We start from the raw sequence: 18,356 nt of genomic DNA, 5'->3' as shown, positions 1-18,356 counted from the left end.
CTGATCCTCGTGTCCCAAGTATTTAGGTTTTAGTAGTAGAATACGATGGTCAATGGTGTCAAATGTTTTGGACAAGTCTAAAAAGATTCATACTGCGGATTCTTTTATATCCTTTGCTTTACTGGGTGCATTCAAAAGATGATAATAGCCATGTAAGAAGAATGACCATCCCAGTGGTGTAGTCTACGTGATACACAGGTATACGCAGTATACCTACTAAGAAATCTCCTGGATTTCCATGTACCCACTTACAAATGTGCAATGATACGCAATAACATAATTTTGTGACAGAACTTTTACTTCAGATATTTGCATTCACAAATTCAGGTAGAGTAATGTGACAGCAAAGTTTTCTCATCTTTCACTGACCCACTCCTCGCTGAGCGCAGTATATGCGTAGGGACCGGGCACAACTGCTCCGCCTACACAAACGCCAGTATGCTCCCTTCATCACACAAATAAGTAGCCTCTATATTCCGATATATATTTTGGATAACTTTAATGTAATGTGTTAACATCCTCATAGGATAAATAAAGATATTCCCACCATAAATTGGTGCATAAAAGTGTATCAGAATGAAGAATATTAGTTTTTGATGCTCAAATTAACCCTGGGTGAGAGATGGTTCTGTAGGTCCCACCTCAGCTCTATAAAAGATCCAGCTCAAAGGAAATCTCTCTTCCTATAATACCCTTAAAGACGCTGGCCAGTCCAACAAAGATCTCTTTAAAATCCATTTTATTTTGGTTTAGCCTTTAAATAAAATTGTTCTCAAAGCTTATCCAAAACTAAATAAATAAATAAATAAATATACTTTAAAATCAAGAATGGGACAACAACTGCAACAACAACAACACAACTGAATACAAAAGAATAAATCAATTGAATACATTAAAGATTGGTCAGTGCATTTTTTTTGTTATTTACTAAAGACCAGAAATGTGACAGTGACTTAGTATTTATAAACCACTGAAACTGTCCATCCACACTCCACACACTATGAACAGAATTAAAACCAGAGCCAGAACAGCAACATTACACACACTAATACAAAAATTAAAGGAAAGGTTGAGATGTTTGTTCATTCTGGTTGTATGAGCTACATCTCCAGAGTATCATTACAGCCCTTTCCTTTGGCACTACATTTTCTCGGCGAGTGTGCCGAGCATACAGAAGAGAAACTTTTGCAGAAGGAGACTGAATGGCCGAATAACAGAGAGGAGAGAAATTTCTGTGAAGGGAAAGGGCTGTCTGACAGCAAGGTGAAGCACTGACAATATTCTAAATAACAGCGTACACTTATACTGGTATAGATCTTTTAGGTGTGTAAAATCCATTTAGCCGCTGCCCCAGCCCACAAGTTATACACTCACTATGGGGAAGTGCCTCATACAATGACACGTCAACACATCTGAACTATCCCTTTAACAGCACAAATAATACTATACTGAAAATAATACTCCTCTGAACTCAACTTTTTTTATAAGTTTGTTCTGTATAGACATCAAAACAATAATATTGGAAATGTCCATGCATCAGGAACACACCCATTTGAACCTGAGTATGACATTACCAGCACGGCGGATGTTGTAAAATTAAGCAATTTTGTAAGCTGTAGTCATTGTTTTGTGTAATGCTGCTGTCACATGACAGCATTAAAACTACAAACATTAAAAAGTAGAAGTAATCTAAAAAAAATATCCCGGTGGTCCAGCTGTTTTTCTTGGATGTTAAGCGGTTAGGGTTCTGAAGTAAAGCCCAGACCCAAACCCACAGTGTGACTCCAAAGTGTCAGTGTGCGTTTACTTGAACATGGCCTTGACAATCTGTGCGAGACAGTGACCGAACTCGTCTAGAACTATGTGCTCAGCCCGGGCGGGGCTATGGGCATCCCTCTCAGCCTCCTCAGCCTGGGCCAGCAGGCAGCTGCACGCAGCCTGCACCACAGCCGGGGTTATCACTGACATAGGCCATCTAAACACAAAAAGACACACACACACACACACACACACTCTAAATATCCAAACAAGCTACTATAACTCAATTTTCTTTCTCCATAATGTAAATATTCAATCATGTACAATAGCTACTCAGTGAATTAATTAATCTGCTACCACACTGCACACCAATAGCATTTGTACAATCCATCGTTTAAGCAACATAATGTTTTTAACTTACATTTGTTATTTCTCAAACTTTAGCTATGTTTCTTTATTCACTTGTTATTATTTACCCCAAATTTGACTGTGAGGAACCGCAAAAAATCATTTTCCCCAAGTGGATCAATAAAGGATTTTGATTCTGATTACATTGGAATGAAGATGTATTGCTGACTGTATTACTAAAGCAGCCGTGTCTAAGTTGACTGACTCACTTGTTCTCTTTGCAGCCCATTTCTAAGCCGTCGTCATAGTTTCTACAGTCGACACATTTACAGCTGGAGGTACACATGATGTTGGCCTGCACACAGACAGAACAGTCAACCTCATTCTGGGAAAAACAGGCTGAAACGGGTCAAACAATTGTACAAATTGTTTTCATGGTGGATTAATGTGTGGACTGTTTTCTGAATTAATGGATTAGTTGTTTGGTCTCTACAATGTTCACATTTAACAAGCTGACATCAGACAAGTTTAACTGTTTTCATAAAAAAATTCTCCAAATGATTAAATGATTATCAGAATAGCTGACAACTAATTTAATAGTTCCCAACTAATAGATTAATCTTTGTAGCTCTAAAGAGTTTACAAAATAATGCCTCAAAGGAGCACAAAGCACCGCCTCTTTTTTAATAAGTCTTCTAATTCCAGGCTTGAACTTCAGATTATCGTCAACGTGTGTGTGTGTGTGTGTGTGTGTGTGTGTGTGTGTGTGTGTGTGTGTGTGTGTGTGTGTGTGTGTGTGTGTGTGTGTCTACCTCATAGCACTCGCAGTAGTTCTTGAGGCAGCCCGAGCGTTTACAGTTGCAGCCTTTGTTGTGCACACCTTTGACGTCTCCGGACTTTCCAGCAGCAATCTTAGACCTGAAGGCATCTGGGTTACGACCTAAGCGGGACTACATAACGACCACATTTAAGGGAAACTTTGGCAGTTTTAAACCTGGCCCCTATTTTCACATGTTTTTAGGTGTCTTTGTAACTAATGGGAAAACAATTTTGCAGCGGCAGGGACGTACGTCCACTAAAAGGGTGGGCGGCTGTGGCTCAGTAGAGTAGAGCGGTTGCCTGCTAATTGGAAGGTTGGAGGTTCAATCCTTGGCCCTGCAGTCCCATGACACTGAACCCCGAGTTGCCCCCGATGCTGTGCCATTGGAGTGTGAATATGTGTGAGTGTGTATCTGATGAGCAGGTGGCACCTTGTACGGCAGCCTCGGCCACAGTGTGTGGATCCTCGTTGTTATGCTATCGCTCGTTTTGCACGTTTTATTAGCATCTCAGCAATTGAGACTTTTTTTTAAGCTTTGATTACATATAGATAATTATAGCAGCGCTTTGAGTAGTTGCTAAGACTAGAAAAGCGCTATATAAATACAGCCTATTTAAAAGTGCTGTTCTGGCCACTGGCATGCTTGTTATTATATGTGTCTAACAACTTAATGGAAATGATCCGTTCAGAGAAATAAGACCTTTTTCTTTACCTTATGCTTCATCCACTCTGTTTGTTATTGTGTCTAACATAGTCTTGCTCGCGGAGAAGTTGAGTCCCGAAATCTCACGAGAAAATGATTTGTTGCCATTCGGCCAAAAGAAAAGGTAGAGAAAGCAAACATTGAATAAGAGCCTGACTTCTCTGGGGGCGAGTCCTGAGAACTTGTCATCTCAATCACTTTCATCTCCTTCAGAAGCACTTTTGTTTCTTTATCCTAGTTGTTATCCTATCGATCATTTTGTGCGTTTGAATTGCATCTCAGCCATTGAGATTTTTCTTTGAAAGCTTTGCTTACATATAGATAATTTTAGCATGAGTTCTCTGGCAGTTTGTCCCAGTAAATAACGAAGTTTGTCAGAGACACACATCTACGCATGCATCTGGCGGCCAACTTTTTTCACTTTCTTCTTAAAATGCACAGCCTTCCAGAAATAGATGGTTAGATTTTTAGACACGTTAGGGGTTTGTTGTCTGAGAAACATTGGAATACTGTAAATAAGTAACATCCCCACTTGGTTTAGGTTAATCATGTATTTTTGGGTTAAAGTGGGATTAGATTCAGGTAAGGGTGATGGTTGTGTTTGTCATGTGGCGCTTATGATTAAGCCTCCGTTCCGTTAACCTAAGTCGATACACTGTCCACACAAGTGGCAAAAACACAATGTAACAGCTGTAACAGCACTGATGGATCAGATCCGCTGATAGTGTGACACACCTCTCTCTGGCTCAAACACCAATTAGACCAATCAATGCTCTCTGTTTACTTCAGCTCAGACAGCAGCAAGCAGCTCTCTCCATACTGAGCCCAGAAGCCACTGTCACAAACTTTATGCACTTTTCCTAGTCTTTACTACTCCTACTACTGAACAATTGACTAGGCGTGGGGAAGAAAATTGTGTATATCCTGATTTTTTTTTTTGCTAGCATTTTTAAAATCAATCCTTTACCTAGAATTTAAATTTGTAATTTATTGTTTTGAGCAATGATTAAGCTAAATGTGCTGACGGCGGCAACATCGTATCTGTTTCCAGCAGAACAGAGGGAAAGCAGAAAAAGCAGAAAATCCATGTTATGTTCTTCTTTACAAACTAAATAAATGTCAGACTGACTGACATGTAATGTCCATTCTTCTTAGAAAACAGTTTTTGGAAATGTCTCCTGATATAATGTCTCTAGAAGTGTTTTATTCAATGTTTGTTTCTAATACAAGGAAAAGAACATCTCAATACTCAACACTATCAAACGACAATACTTCTAGAGTCAGAATTAATGAAAATGGCAATACAAATCCAATCAGCATCCATGTTTCAGGAAAGAATCAAACCGGGACAAAAGTAGATTGTCCAGTAAAAGCCAGTGAAAAACATATTACTAGCCATCCTTTAACCATTTCAACTCTACAATAGAAACGGTCCGTCAAAGCCTACTGTTTATTGTTCTTATTGTGATGTTAATTCCTAGAGTATGGTTCATATCCATAAAATCACTACAACCTAAGCACAAAAAAAACATCCAAAAGATTTCTATATGTAGAAACATGAACAAAAGAGTACTTAACACTGCAGAAGTTATTTGAATTTTTTTTCAGTTTTTGAGATATGCTAATTTTTATGAACAGAACGTTGTTTTGTCTGCAATGGAATAGTGTCACATGATTTTGCACTGGATGTCACGTACTGTCGCATCATCACGAGCGTACGACGTGATGACACGAACGAGACAAGCCTTAGCATTCTGCTGCAAAAAGAACGAACACGCTAGCTGTTCCTGTTTTTATTTTACATTCATTTAAACAAGTAAACAACAATATCCCTGGGAAAGGCGTGCCGTTGTCTAAAAGTTTACTTCTTCAATTATAGAAGTATGGCTAATATAAGCCTATTTTATTTTGTGAAAGACATTTCATATTTACAGCGGTTTCTGATGACATGTGCCCTGGTATGTCCTTTATACATACAACCATTCACTGACTGATGCACATAAAGATGTCCCTGTGTATTAATTATTTAGGGCTGGGTTCCGATTTCAAGACTTTTTAGGCAACAACTGAACTGTCTCTAAAGTATTGAGTATTGAAAAATGCTGTGTCATTCAATATCCAATTTCAATCCCTAAGGCATTCTACACTGAAATATTGGGAGAAAACACAACAGTACAACAGTAATTATCTTATGGACATGTTCAGTTTAATCTTTGATTAGAGTGCCCATAATATAAAAATCCTTTTTTTCTGGGATTTGGGGGTTATTTTGTGTCTCTGGTGTTTCCACACACATACAAACTTGGAAAAAAACTATCCTGCTGTTTTGAGTGAGATACGGTTTCTGAATCTCCTCTGCCTTCAGTCTCCGGGTGAGCTGTTCAACATCTGCATGGCTTTCTACTTCATTAGCCACTACGTCTAAAAGAACGACTTCATGTCCCTGTTCTGCAGGTATTCCACAAGTGGCCCTTGTCTAGAAGAAGTCTCCCAGCTAATCCTGCCTTGGACGAACCAAAGTTGGAGAAAGAGTTATCTAGCTGATGTGATCTTACCTTGATCTTGTGCGACTCCCAACAAAGATTGTATAGAAGTGAGATGTCTCACTCTGTAGCTAAAACATTGAGATGTCTCACTCTGTAGCTAAAACAGAGACTTAAACACACAGGGTTCTGAGCATAATATGGGCGCTTTAAAGTGCACTCCACTCCACAGTGGGTACACCGAGCCATTGTCTGGTCTGAACGATGGACATGCTTCTCAGTTCAACACATTTTTATATGTGGCAGCCTGAAACTAAACACAGGGTTAAGGGAAAGTTTTTGAAAGATGTGAGTCATAAATGGGACTTAGCCTGCCTAATTTCCTATGTAATGATTGGCCATTTTATGTATTAGTGTGTTCCGCTTGCGGTTTTATTTGTGTCTCTTTCCATTTATCAGTGGCTTCTTTAATTGTATTCAGATATTTTCTGACTTAAGAGCTTACTGTGAAGCACTTCAGTAAACAGACGTACAGTTGCATTTGTGAAGTTCATGAGTTGAACATGTTTACCAAAAAGCATTGCCAACCTTAATTGCTTGGTGACGCTTGGTTTCATGCTCTGCATTGTTGTGGCAGTTAGAGCAGTCACAGTCGCTGCACATCACTCCGTTAGCAAAACACTCACAGTAGCTGGAAGAGACAAACACACACAGACACATATAATAAAAACACACAAACATGTTTTTGTCTGCCTCTCTTTTGAATTTAAGATAAGGAGACAAATAGGGATATGTACAGTTAACCTTGATGTCAATGTAACACAGTGTTAACAACAACTAAACACGTAAACGAGCCCAGCAGCAGCTCATCTGATTTGCATGAAGTGCCAATAAATGAGATGTGACATCAGGCTGATGCATGTCATCTGGAGAACAAAGATGTGGAAAACACAGTGTTTGGAAGAGAAGGTTTACTTAGGTTTACTTATTATAAATTGAACTTTAAAACGTTTTTGATATTGTACTTTAAAACATTATTATATTGTTAAGTTTAATTAATTTTCAATAAAAAAAAAAAAACTTTAAAAATAATAAGATAGCGTACTCACAGTTTGAGGCACTGGGATCTGGTACAGTGGCAGGGCTTCTTGGACTTTGACTGGCATGTTCCAGCAGTTCTGCAGGCAATAAAAGATGAAAATATACTTAACTGTGTTTTATATTACATAAGCTCAACATACAACACCCATAATCAGCTTGAAAAACCACAGTATGGTCTGCAGGGTGCATTGTTTTCTGATATGTCGGACAATGGACACACATATTGCCAGATCCATTACACTACTGATGACTGATTTGAGGAAGTAATTGTGGGTTGATTCTCCCCACAAATGTCTTGGAACCAAAGCACTACAATAACTGTTTTATTTTTCTCTAAAATAACTTTTTTATTTGTTGTGCTACGTCTCAGGAAAACAGGTCGTATCTTTGGGAAAAATAGGAAGTGGAATATACTGCCATATGAATGTAAAAGAGTCTAAGTAAATGATCCTGCAGGAGTCTAAAAGGGTGTCATGATACCAAGACTGAGCACATGCTTGCCAAAGCTTTAGACCCTTTGCATATACAGTAGATGTTTAGTTGTTTTATTAGGTTATCACATATGTGGAGGCAACAATCCCATTTTGGCTTCAGTTCCACAGCTCTTACTGTGCTGGGGGGGCTGGTTGCTGCATGCTGGTTGCCTGATCTCTGGACTCGTACATGGGACACGCTGTCTGGTGGTACTGGGGAAGCTATATATGAGTGATGATTATGTACATGAATTACAATCAATCACATTTAATGAGTCTATGGCTCAGTCATGGTAAAGATGGAGATGGGATCAATAAACCCAAGTCTGCAAATGACCCACAGAGATAGCTGACTTGTGGGTAGAAATAGAACAAACTTTGTTTTCCTACCTGGCTGGGAGTCCTCAAAACGCTCACATCTGGGGAACACAAAGAAAACAAAATTACTACAGAAGCCCAACATCAATGAACAAATGCAAAAACCTCGAAACAGAGTTACAGTTTGGGTGAGCCATTAATGGGTGACGGCTGTGTTGTCATACCATGTCAATATTGATGAACTTAAAATAGTACACACTACTCGCATTGATAAACAGCAGTGGTGAACTGTTTCTCAATCTTAAGACTGCAAAGAACAGAACTTGTGTCCTTGGGGAGAATGTACTTGCTAGTTGTTCTGGGAAGCATGAACTCACAAGTTCACAAGCACACAGAACGCTGCTGACACTATAGAACGATGTGTGTTGAGTATCACTCCCAGCACAGAGGCCACCTGTGGTGCTCAACCAAACCACAGTGGTGACTGCTGGAACAGTGGAAATTTACATTTATATATATATATATATATATATATATATATATATATATATATATATATATATATATATATATATTTCCATGGAGTGGTTTGGTGATGGTGATTTTGAGGCTGTTTCATGTTAAACAAAAAGGATCTTACTCCTTAACAAAAAGTAATAATAATTAATAATAATTATTAAGTGAAGGGTCCCAGGGAAGACAAACAAAACCAAGTTCTTATTTATTTTTTACAATCTATACCTGGCACAACACCAAAGAGAAATGAGCTTGTAACCTCAGTAAATGTGTCCTCACCGTTGTCTCTGTGTGTTGGTGCAGAAGTCATGGTCAGGAACATGGGTCCGGGCTCACAGGGGTTAACCAGCATGACCTGGCCATCCCCACTGACATTACACACTACCTACACAGACCACAGTTGGTTCATTAGCAATCAATATATGAAGTTCATTTGAAAATCAATTAGCAGCTATCATAATGGATTTGCTGTTGAAGTTGATATTAGCAGAACGACCAAAACATTAGCTGGTTCCAGATTTTCAAATGTGACAATCGGCAGGTTTTTTGTCCCATGTATGATAGAAGAACTGACTCTTTGGGTTTTGGACTGTAGCTTGGTCAAAATAAGACATTTGCCTGTAACAGGCATCTTGTACTTGTTATATTCTAACATGTAGGCTCATTCAGTTTATACCTGGGCTGTGTCTGCTTCCCTTTCAATCTATTTAGTCTACCAAACCAATATTTCTCAAATTACCTCAGATTCACAAACTAGGAGATGGGCAGACATTCTATTTCTCTATTGAAACACATGGAAACCAACAAGATCTATTGTTTGGTTATGTTGAGTGTACTGAAATAGGAGTGTGTTTTCTCCTGCGCTGACAGTGGAACTCACAGGCTGTGGGATGTAGGATGTAAATTCAGTCGGCCCATCCTGAAACAGCTGATGATCCATGCCCGGGGGTACACAGATACTGGGTAAAGGGCCATGTAAGTCTCCCTGAGAACACACGGGACACATTCACACAGGCAAAAACAAATAAGCAATGAATACATTTTGTATTACCCCATGAAAACGGGTGAATGACTGTGAACACTCACTGGCATCATGCTGCAGAGAATGGGTTCGTTAGCAAACCAAGGAGCCAACGCTGAGCTGGGATGGCTGCTGTCTGCTGGAGGAGCCACAGGCCTGAGGAAACAAACTCACTTTACTTTCATTCCCTCACACACAGGTCGGTGCATCCTCAGGCCTGGATCAGACCTCAGTGGCAGTAAATCTTACATGGCTGATGCTGAGTCGGCAACACTGGTATTACTCTAATACGAAAAACATATTAGAGGCTTTTCCTTTACTTGATTTTGACTAAGTTAGTGGAAGGTATCCATATAAAGAGATGTGTAGGATTGTGTATGTGACAAAAGCATCTTTCAAACTATTCTGATGGCAATTTAAACACTCCCAATGACAAGTGGATTTATGCTGCCTTTAGCCCTGTTGTTTCAGTTCCCCTGGTGCCCCTAATACTGCCACCAGATGGTGCAAAAGTAAAGTAAGTCAAAAAGTCAATGAGGTGTATTTATGAAGTGTACATTTAAAATCACTTTACAATTACATAAAAAAGACCTTAAAAACATAACACACATTGAAATAACATGTTAACATTAAAAGACAGGTCAGCCAAACAAGGTCTAAAAAGGTAGTAGATCTTGATCAGCAGACTGAGGGGATGCAAAGCAAAATCTAGACAAAAATGACTAAACGCGGTTTAAAAGTTTCTGATGGGCACATTCAGGGTTTAAAATTATCACCAACTACCAGCCAAAGTCTGGTAAAATGTACAAGTCATCAGCCAAAACAACAATGTTAATCTATCGAGTGGCTGGCAACGTTTGAACGTTCACTTGCCATTTGTCTGGTGGAAGAAAAGTTTATTTCAAACCCACATTTTATCTTTTGTTGGAGACCACATGTTCACTGGTACATGCCATTTCGTGTAAGTTATTCAGTGAAAGCTCTCCAGCGTGCTCCCCTAGGTGGACTCACCCGCTGAGGAGCTGGTACTGACTGGCCTGGGGCTCCAGCAGGAAGTCTGGGTACATCAGCCGACACTGAGGGGACTGACGTGTACAGTGGAACCTGCGAGGCATTCATCAATATTAGTCTAGAGCTGCAGAGATTTATCCATTAGTGGTCAATTAATACATTAAATCAATCACTAACTATTTTGATAATCAATTCCTTGGTTTAAGATGGTAGTGAGTCAGTAAACACTGATCACCATTTTCTGACAATTTTGAAACATCCACCTGTAAAATCATGTAAACACAATTGAGACAGTACATCAGGGCTGCACAATTAATCCCAATTTTATTTATTTTTTAAATCGCAATATGGACTAGTCTAGTGCAATTTCCACATTGCAGGGGGGGGGTATTTGTTAAAGGCAAAACATGTGTCACGCCATTCTGACTCAAGTATTGTGGTGCAAAAAAAACATCTATAATTGGTACACATCCTCGCAGAAATCACACTATAAACATTTTCCCTTTTATAATTGTAATATTTTTCAATAAAAATGAGAATAATACAAAAAGGATCATTCCCTCAAATATGGTGAATCATATCGCAATCACAGTATCAGTCAAAATAATTCCAATAAGTTATTTTCCTCATACGGTGCAGCCGTATACAGTATCCTGTATTTAAATTATGAATTTAAAAAGTGTGTAGTGAATTAATGAACTTCACACCTTTGGGTGAGGGAGTCAACCATTCCTGGCTGGTAATGGTGAGGAACTAGCAGACTGGCATCTGAATGGGGCCCGGGCCCCCATACAGGAGCTGCTGCAGGGCCAGGGTGGACGATACTGTCCCTCTCAAAACCACCACAATCCTTGAAAGAGTGGTCATCAGTGTCGATATATTCCAGCTTGTTCTGCGCCGTGTCCAGCTCGGCCATGGAGCCACTCATCCTGCCACGCTGGTGAAATATCAAGATGTTAGTGAGAATCTGAATCAGAAAAGGTTCTATCGTCTCATAACTTAGCTACAGTTGTGGAATTTGCCTTCTTGACGGGTTTCTATGTTGTAGTTTAACTGCCATCTACTCATTTAAAACTTGCCCTGTTTAAGCCTGTTGGGTGCTCACTCTAGCAGGAGGATAACACGGCGTAGGAAGAACCGATTGGTTTAGTTTTTCTCTCTACTGACAGCACTACAAATTTACAACAACAAAAAAAAGAGCTACCTGTTGGAATCGACAGAAATTCTCCTTTAAGAGAAAATTCAAGCAAATGTACACACATTATGTCAATATTCATGAAATGCAATCAAATTTGACAGTTTCCATGAGGCATTATCAGTCCAAATTAATTGATTTACAGAAAAAAACAATTGGATGGAAACATGTGTTTTATATCTACAGTATATTCAGATACAAGGATGGAAACATGGTTGATGAAGTTAATAAAACTGAACTTTTCACTGGGGTTAACTTTTACTCCTATCACTGAACCATCTTTGATTGTACAGGTTTGTTTTTTTTTACTTTAAAGGAAGCTACCTTTGAGTCTAGTGAAAATATTCACTATGTTAACGAAGTGTTCCCTATATGTTTTATGCTTAGAAACCTCAAAATGACACAAATTAGACCACGGACCCGTGATATTATACAAAAAGTGTATAAAAGCCACGAACCAAATAGCCATACATTCTGTCATTGTGTTACTTATGGATATAGAGAACATTAATGCTTTCTTTCCGTGCTGGGGACCCCCTGAAACACCTCTCCTCAAGGACCCCTGGGGGTCCCCGCGCCCCTCTTTGGGAGTCACTGTGTTAACGTTAACCACTCACTGTTCTCCCGTGGTAATAACAAACGTTTAAGCTAGCTAGCTAAACCCGACTTTTATTTTCCAAATATTTTAAATTATTTTCTCCGGAGCGGTTCCTTCTACATTAACCTTAGTTATACAATGTTTAGCTACTAACGTTAGCTAGTTAGTTCAATAAATGTAACCGGCTTAAATATTCGTTATGTTAACTTAACGTCACGTTCCTTTGCTAACGGACTTAATGTTAGCCAAATGTCCCGGCTGGCTTGTTGGTGGGTGAAGCTAACGCTAGCTAGCTAAGGTGAGACTTACGGTACCTGTGGTGCTGTGTGCTGTAACGCTGAGATATTAGAACATGAGAGAAGCTTGGATAACTAAAGTTAACTCGAATTTTTCGGTTTCGACTTTTTTAGTTAGCTTTGCCGCTACGTTCACACAAAAACGTTTACCGTTACGTTGGACTATTTTTCGGTATGCCCGTCGCTGGTCTACGCCATAAACAGTTCACCCACCACACACACACACAGAGAGACTCTGTTGCTAAGTAACACAAACCTGGTGCCTTCACGTACTACTAAAACTCTCGAAATTACGAAACCTTCTAAGTGAATCAAGAAAAGGGAGAACAGGTTTTGGTAAACCAGGATTTTGTTTGACGCATGGGCTTTATGAGAAGTGGGAAAATATAAATACATGTCTAATTGTCTGTTTGTTTTCTTTCTAAGCTCATAATAAGTTATTATAATAAGTAATGTATGATGATGTAATGCTTCAACTAATCCTGAGAGTTTGGGGGAGTGGTTTGAAACAGAAACATGCCTACAACCTGCTGTGTGGTGATATCCATTAATGGAAGTGGACTGTATTCATATAGCGCTTTTCTAGTGTTAACAACTACTCAAAGCGCTTTTACATAGTACAGGAACCATTCACCATTCACACATGCATACATACACACATAAATAAAAGAATTTGTGTGCAAGCTGCCAGTGTTTTTCAGATCCAACAGAAATCTTTCAGGGGCGGGCGGTTTTAACATTTATGCGGTAGGGAGTGGGAGGTCCAAATAAATATTATTAGACTTTCACGCTTCTAGATCCAAACTCTGATTATTGAATTCATCATCACATTTACCTAAGTTATTCAGCTTCCTCTTCAGGTCCTCTCTCTCCTGAGTCAGGGTTTTGAAACCAGCCTCAACATCTGAAACAGAATTCTCTACAAATGTTAGAGTAGCACAAGTTCTCTTTAGATAACAGAGTATCAGAAACTGCTGAATGGGACTGCTGGAAATAAGAAGTGTGGATTATGATGTAGTACCTTATTACTATTCATTAAGGAATCTAAATTTATGAAAAGAGTTTATTATTTAATCTGTGTTGAACTTTATAGTCTAAAATGATCTGTTGGTTCCTCTTCATCTAAAACTAGAGCTGGAGTGATACGGAGAAATTCAAATATCACAATATTTTTGACCAAATACCTCAATATTGATATTGCAGCAAGATTTTTGTACTTTCACAGAATATTTAAACTCATTCATTTAATGAGAGTTTTGATAAATAATCATCAGTGAGATGGATTTAAAGAGTAAGGCAAAAACCAGAACATCTGGAACTGTGTGGTAAGTTCAGATGAGGACATCACTTTACTGTAAGGCCGCCTTTAAAACCAGGAAAAGACTCCTCTCATACCATTTACAATAACCTAAATCTAAGATGATATCTAGTCTCATATAATGATATCAATAAAATATTAATACAATGCCCAGCCCTATCTAATACCGTATCATTAGCTCTCTACCAACTGCATCAGTGATCACTAGTGATCCTCTCACATTTCCAGACGAATCTCTACATTGCTGAGGGTAAAAACCTGCCCCCCCCCCCCACACACACACACACACACACACACACACATACACTCCTACACAGGAAACAACACGGTCAGGGGTTGTTTGCGTTTCTTTAACCAATCACAATCATCTCTAGTGGCGCTAAACTCTGGAGGCAGCGCTCAAAGGTTACTGGCTGATAAATGTAACTGATGAATTCATTAATTTCTGTTTATTCATTTTCTGGCCACTTGTAGGCGGAAGACTTCTGGAACATGATAACACACACAACAACATGACTTTGTGAAGTTGTTATTGGCTGTCATACCATATGGCCAAAATTCAACTTTTAAAGATATTTTTAATTAATGCAATTATCCCTTTTCCTCATTTACTACAACTTCACCTTCTTCTTTAACATTTTAACCAGCAATTAGTATAAGCTTTTCAGTTATTGTATATTTCATTATTCAACATTATTAGCACATTTTAACTTAAACAATATGAAGAAACCATACTCACATGTCAGGCGTAGAGAAACGTTGAGAATGGCTTGTATGACGCACAGCAGCCCAAAGCTGAGGAGAACCACCTGGCAGAGTCTTCTCTCTGCAAAACCAACACACACTCACCAACTAATATGTAGAACCACTCTGGCTGCCATGTGCTGATGGCATATTAAAATAATAATGAAATAATTCAACTTTCAGTAATATTATCAAGTAAATTAACCAAACTAACCAACCTTCATTAGCATGCTAATGGTTAGCTGAATGGAGAGTTCCATATAATTACAACTTGGGTCTTTTTCTTCAAGCTTTGGCTGTTTCAGTTAATCCCAAATGAAATGTTGACATCACTACAATGACGTCCAATAGGGCCAGAAATATGATTATTGTTATGCAACAATTCATGTACATCAGTTGACTTTAATAGTAGAGCTCACTAGAGCTGCAATGGTGAATCACTAAGATATCAACTATTAAATAATGACAGACTATAGGACTAATTGATTAATCCGTTTGAATATTTTTTTAATGAAAAAAAGTAAAACTTCTGATTCCAGCTTTGTTAAATATGAATATTTTCTAGTTTCTTCTCTCCTCTGAGACAGAGAACTGAATATCTTTGAGTTGTGGACAAAACAAGACATCAGGACTTTGGGAAACACTGATCCACATTTTGACCATTTCTGGACATTATAGAGACCAAACAAAGAATTGATGCATCGATGAAGTAATCAACAGATTAATCAACAATAAAAATAATTAAGTTAGACTTAGACTTCACGCCCTGATCCTCGTGTGTGTTCATGTAAATGATACCATGAAAACACTTTGGTTAAGACTCGGTAAAGGTCGTGGTTTTGATGAAATATTTAACAGTTACCACTTTTTCAGTATTGAAGGACAGGATTGTTGGGCCGTGCCACTAGTGCAGCTTCAAAAAAATCAGTGGGCAGCTTAATAAGGGGTCCAGAAAAAAATAACTACAAAAGATATATTTAATAATTTGATAAAAACAGACATGAGGCAGAGGATAAGGATTTGTAGACAGAGAAAACAAACTGAGTAATGATATGCAGTACCTCGTGTAAGGTGAAACTGTGTCTATTAAAAACACACACGACACTTCCACATATGTGGAACACCAAATAAATTATCAGTCACACACACCAGGCAGGAAACTGGTCAACCTGGTTACCAACATGCACCTTACAAAGACTAAATCTAACTGAAGACCATAATATACAGTATTTTAATTTCTTCTACATCAGATTTTAAAATATGGAATAAAATGCCTCCAATCAGAAAAATAAACAAGAGATGAAAGTTGAGTACAGTAGGCTGTATAACTCCACCTTGATTAACATGTTACAGATCACTGTGTTGACTCCACAAAAAACATACAGTCAGTAAAACTGGCTAACAACTGAAATGAACCAAATTATACAACATGTCTCAACTTATGTTTTTAATTTTCACTGCACCATATGACTCACAGCTCACTCTCTTGTGTTTGCACATTTTATTAAGTATGATAGAAGTATGCATGTTGCATTTCTGTTAATAACTGTCAGATCAAGATTGCTTTATCTGTAGGAAGTGGCATAAGCATTGTTTTCCTATTTACGAGCATATTTACACATTAAACCATATGTCCAACTGTTAAACTGTTGTTGGCATTTTACTGTGTTCCTGTACAGAGTGAATCTTTGTCGAGATAGATAGATACAAGTTTGTAGTGTTGGCTGTGTGATGTCATCGTGCTTTCAAATGGAGTAAATTCATTCTGGTTTCACTTCCTTCCACATTGTGTTAGTCTCACGCATACCTCTGAATATTACTTTTGAAAAACGTTCTCTTTCTATTTCTGCTTGTCTTAGTTATGAATAATGACCCCGGCAGATAAGGGAAGAAAAAGCAGTAGTTCAAAAGACCAGATTAAAACAGTTTTGGCAACATTTTCACAACTGATAACTATAATTTAAAATAACCATCTAAGAGAATCAGAAAACCAGTCCCAGTTTTGACAGGAGTATCTAAGATCTTTTGGAGAAGACATTCTGCGTCTCAACACCCGCACGTTTTGTTGTGATTGTGTATCTAAATCCCCTCAAAGCCGTGTGTGCTGTGTTTCACTTTAATGACTTAATGAAGACACTAAAAACAACCCTTTCTAACAATGCGCCTGGCAGACGGACCCTTTTTTCCACCGTCAAACTAGAAAAAGTGGATTTGGACACACCCTAAATGCACCTGCGCCATGCGCTTTACGCCGTGGGCTTAGAGCGTTAAAATAGGGCTCAGAAAATAACCCATGATGTACTTTACATGGAGATGTAGCTCACTTAAAAGATAAATTATGATGACTCCAAATTTCACAAGATGCCTGGGTTCATACAACACTTTCAAGTTGACCCCTTTGGTGTATGTATGTATACTGAAACAGGAATAGGCATAGTGATACAACACCTGAGAAAGAAGACCCCATTGACCTTACACCAAGATGCTTCTTATATTGTTGCATCCAAAGTTCCTGTTCAGACCAACTCTCTTATTCTTACTGGAGGTAGTCAGATGGTCCCTCTCCTCCTACTCTGTCAAAAGCTGACAAATCATCACCACTATACACCACCAATATCATTCTTAATAATTCAGTCCCTATACGGAACTTCCACAGCACACCAAACTAAGAGCACATCAGGTTGAAACAGATTACAACTGGACACTAGTTCAGAGTATTCTCCTGGCATTGATCAGGAAGAGCTATGTCAGCTACTTGGACATGGCTTCTGCCTTTTGTTCAAAACTGAAAACACGGAAGGAATTCAGAAGTTTTACAGTGCTACACGTGCTCTGCACACATACTCAAAGCTAGGGCTGTAGTCAAGACCACCTATGTCGAGTCCAAGAGAAGTCTGAGACCAGGACTAGTCGAGTCCGAGTCAAGACCGAGTCCAAAGAGGTTCGAGTCCGAGTCAAGACCGAGTCCAGGACAGAAAAGAAGGTCTTATGCATGACAGTATCAAGACAATCAATTTGTTGATATAAAAGCAAAAACAGTGTTAGAAAACCCAGGATTTATGAGTATAGCCATTCCCCTTGATATCATATGGTGATAACTCATAATAGCTACATAGACAATTCTGCTACAGTAAGTACTAGTACTGGGCATTTGAACAACTAAATTAGAACGTAGCTTCACTCCAGATGTAGTGTAGAAATGAAGTGACCAGTATTACAGAGTGGAGCCCTATGGTTGGTTTATGGCTTCCCTAAAAAATACTGTATTCTATTGTTATTTGGAGGTGAGGAAATACATGTATTTTCAGAAAACATTAAAGTTTGGTTAAACAACAACGAACAGAGTGTAATTTAAGATATGTTTGTTTTATTTGAGACAATATGCAGAATTTTAAAATAAATCCACCAGGAAGACGTTGTTTAGGGAACACACACACACACACACACACACACACACACACACACACACACACACACACACACACACACACACACACACACACACGACAGACAGCTGGCTCGGCAACGTTAGCTAATGTCCGCTAGCATACAAACGGGCTAACTATAGCCAGTTAGCTTTTTTATAACGTTACAAAAACCCACCCATGCCGTAAGAGCAAAGCTTATTTCATGCAATAAAACAAATAATGAAT

The 18,356-nt window shown here is 38.6% G+C and overlaps 1 protein-coding gene across 2 annotated transcripts; it reads right to left on the bottom strand.

Annotated features, from left to right (window-relative positions):
* Window positions 1-722: 722 nt before the first annotated feature.
* On the bottom strand, window positions 723-12,875 carry tesmin (testis expressed metallothionein like protein). 2 transcript variants are annotated; one of them, XM_032524358.1, is made up of 13 exons: window positions 12,792-12,875; window positions 11,260-11,489; window positions 10,553-10,645; window positions 9,607-9,697; window positions 9,401-9,505; window positions 8,800-8,905; window positions 8,077-8,105; window positions 7,823-7,908; window positions 7,222-7,290; window positions 6,701-6,803; window positions 2,919-3,056; window positions 2,376-2,461; window positions 723-1,975 (listed from the first exon to the last, which is right to left on the bottom strand). In XM_032524358.1, the coding sequence occupies exons 2-13, from the start codon at window positions 11,478-11,480 to the stop codon at window positions 1,804-1,806; spliced, it is 1,299 nt and encodes a 432-aa protein (XP_032380249.1). In that variant the 5' UTR covers window positions 11,481-11,489; window positions 12,792-12,875; the 3' UTR covers window positions 723-1,803. The 2 variants fall into 2 exon arrangements, with proteins under 2 accessions (XP_032380249.1, XP_032380248.1); XM_032524357.1 differs by having other exon boundaries at window positions 1,724-1,975; window positions 12,660-12,852.
* Between the last annotated feature and the right edge of the window lie 5,481 nt (window positions 12,876-18,356).

Source organism: Etheostoma spectabile, chromosome 8 (genome assembly GCF_008692095.1).
Source record: "Etheostoma spectabile isolate EspeVRDwgs_2016 chromosome 8, UIUC_Espe_1.0, whole genome shotgun sequence".
Taxonomy (NCBI): domain Eukaryota; kingdom Metazoa; phylum Chordata; class Actinopteri; order Perciformes; family Percidae; genus Etheostoma; species Etheostoma spectabile.
Note: the sequence above shows the minus strand (reverse complement) of the source record. Positions and strands in the feature narration are given on the sequence as shown.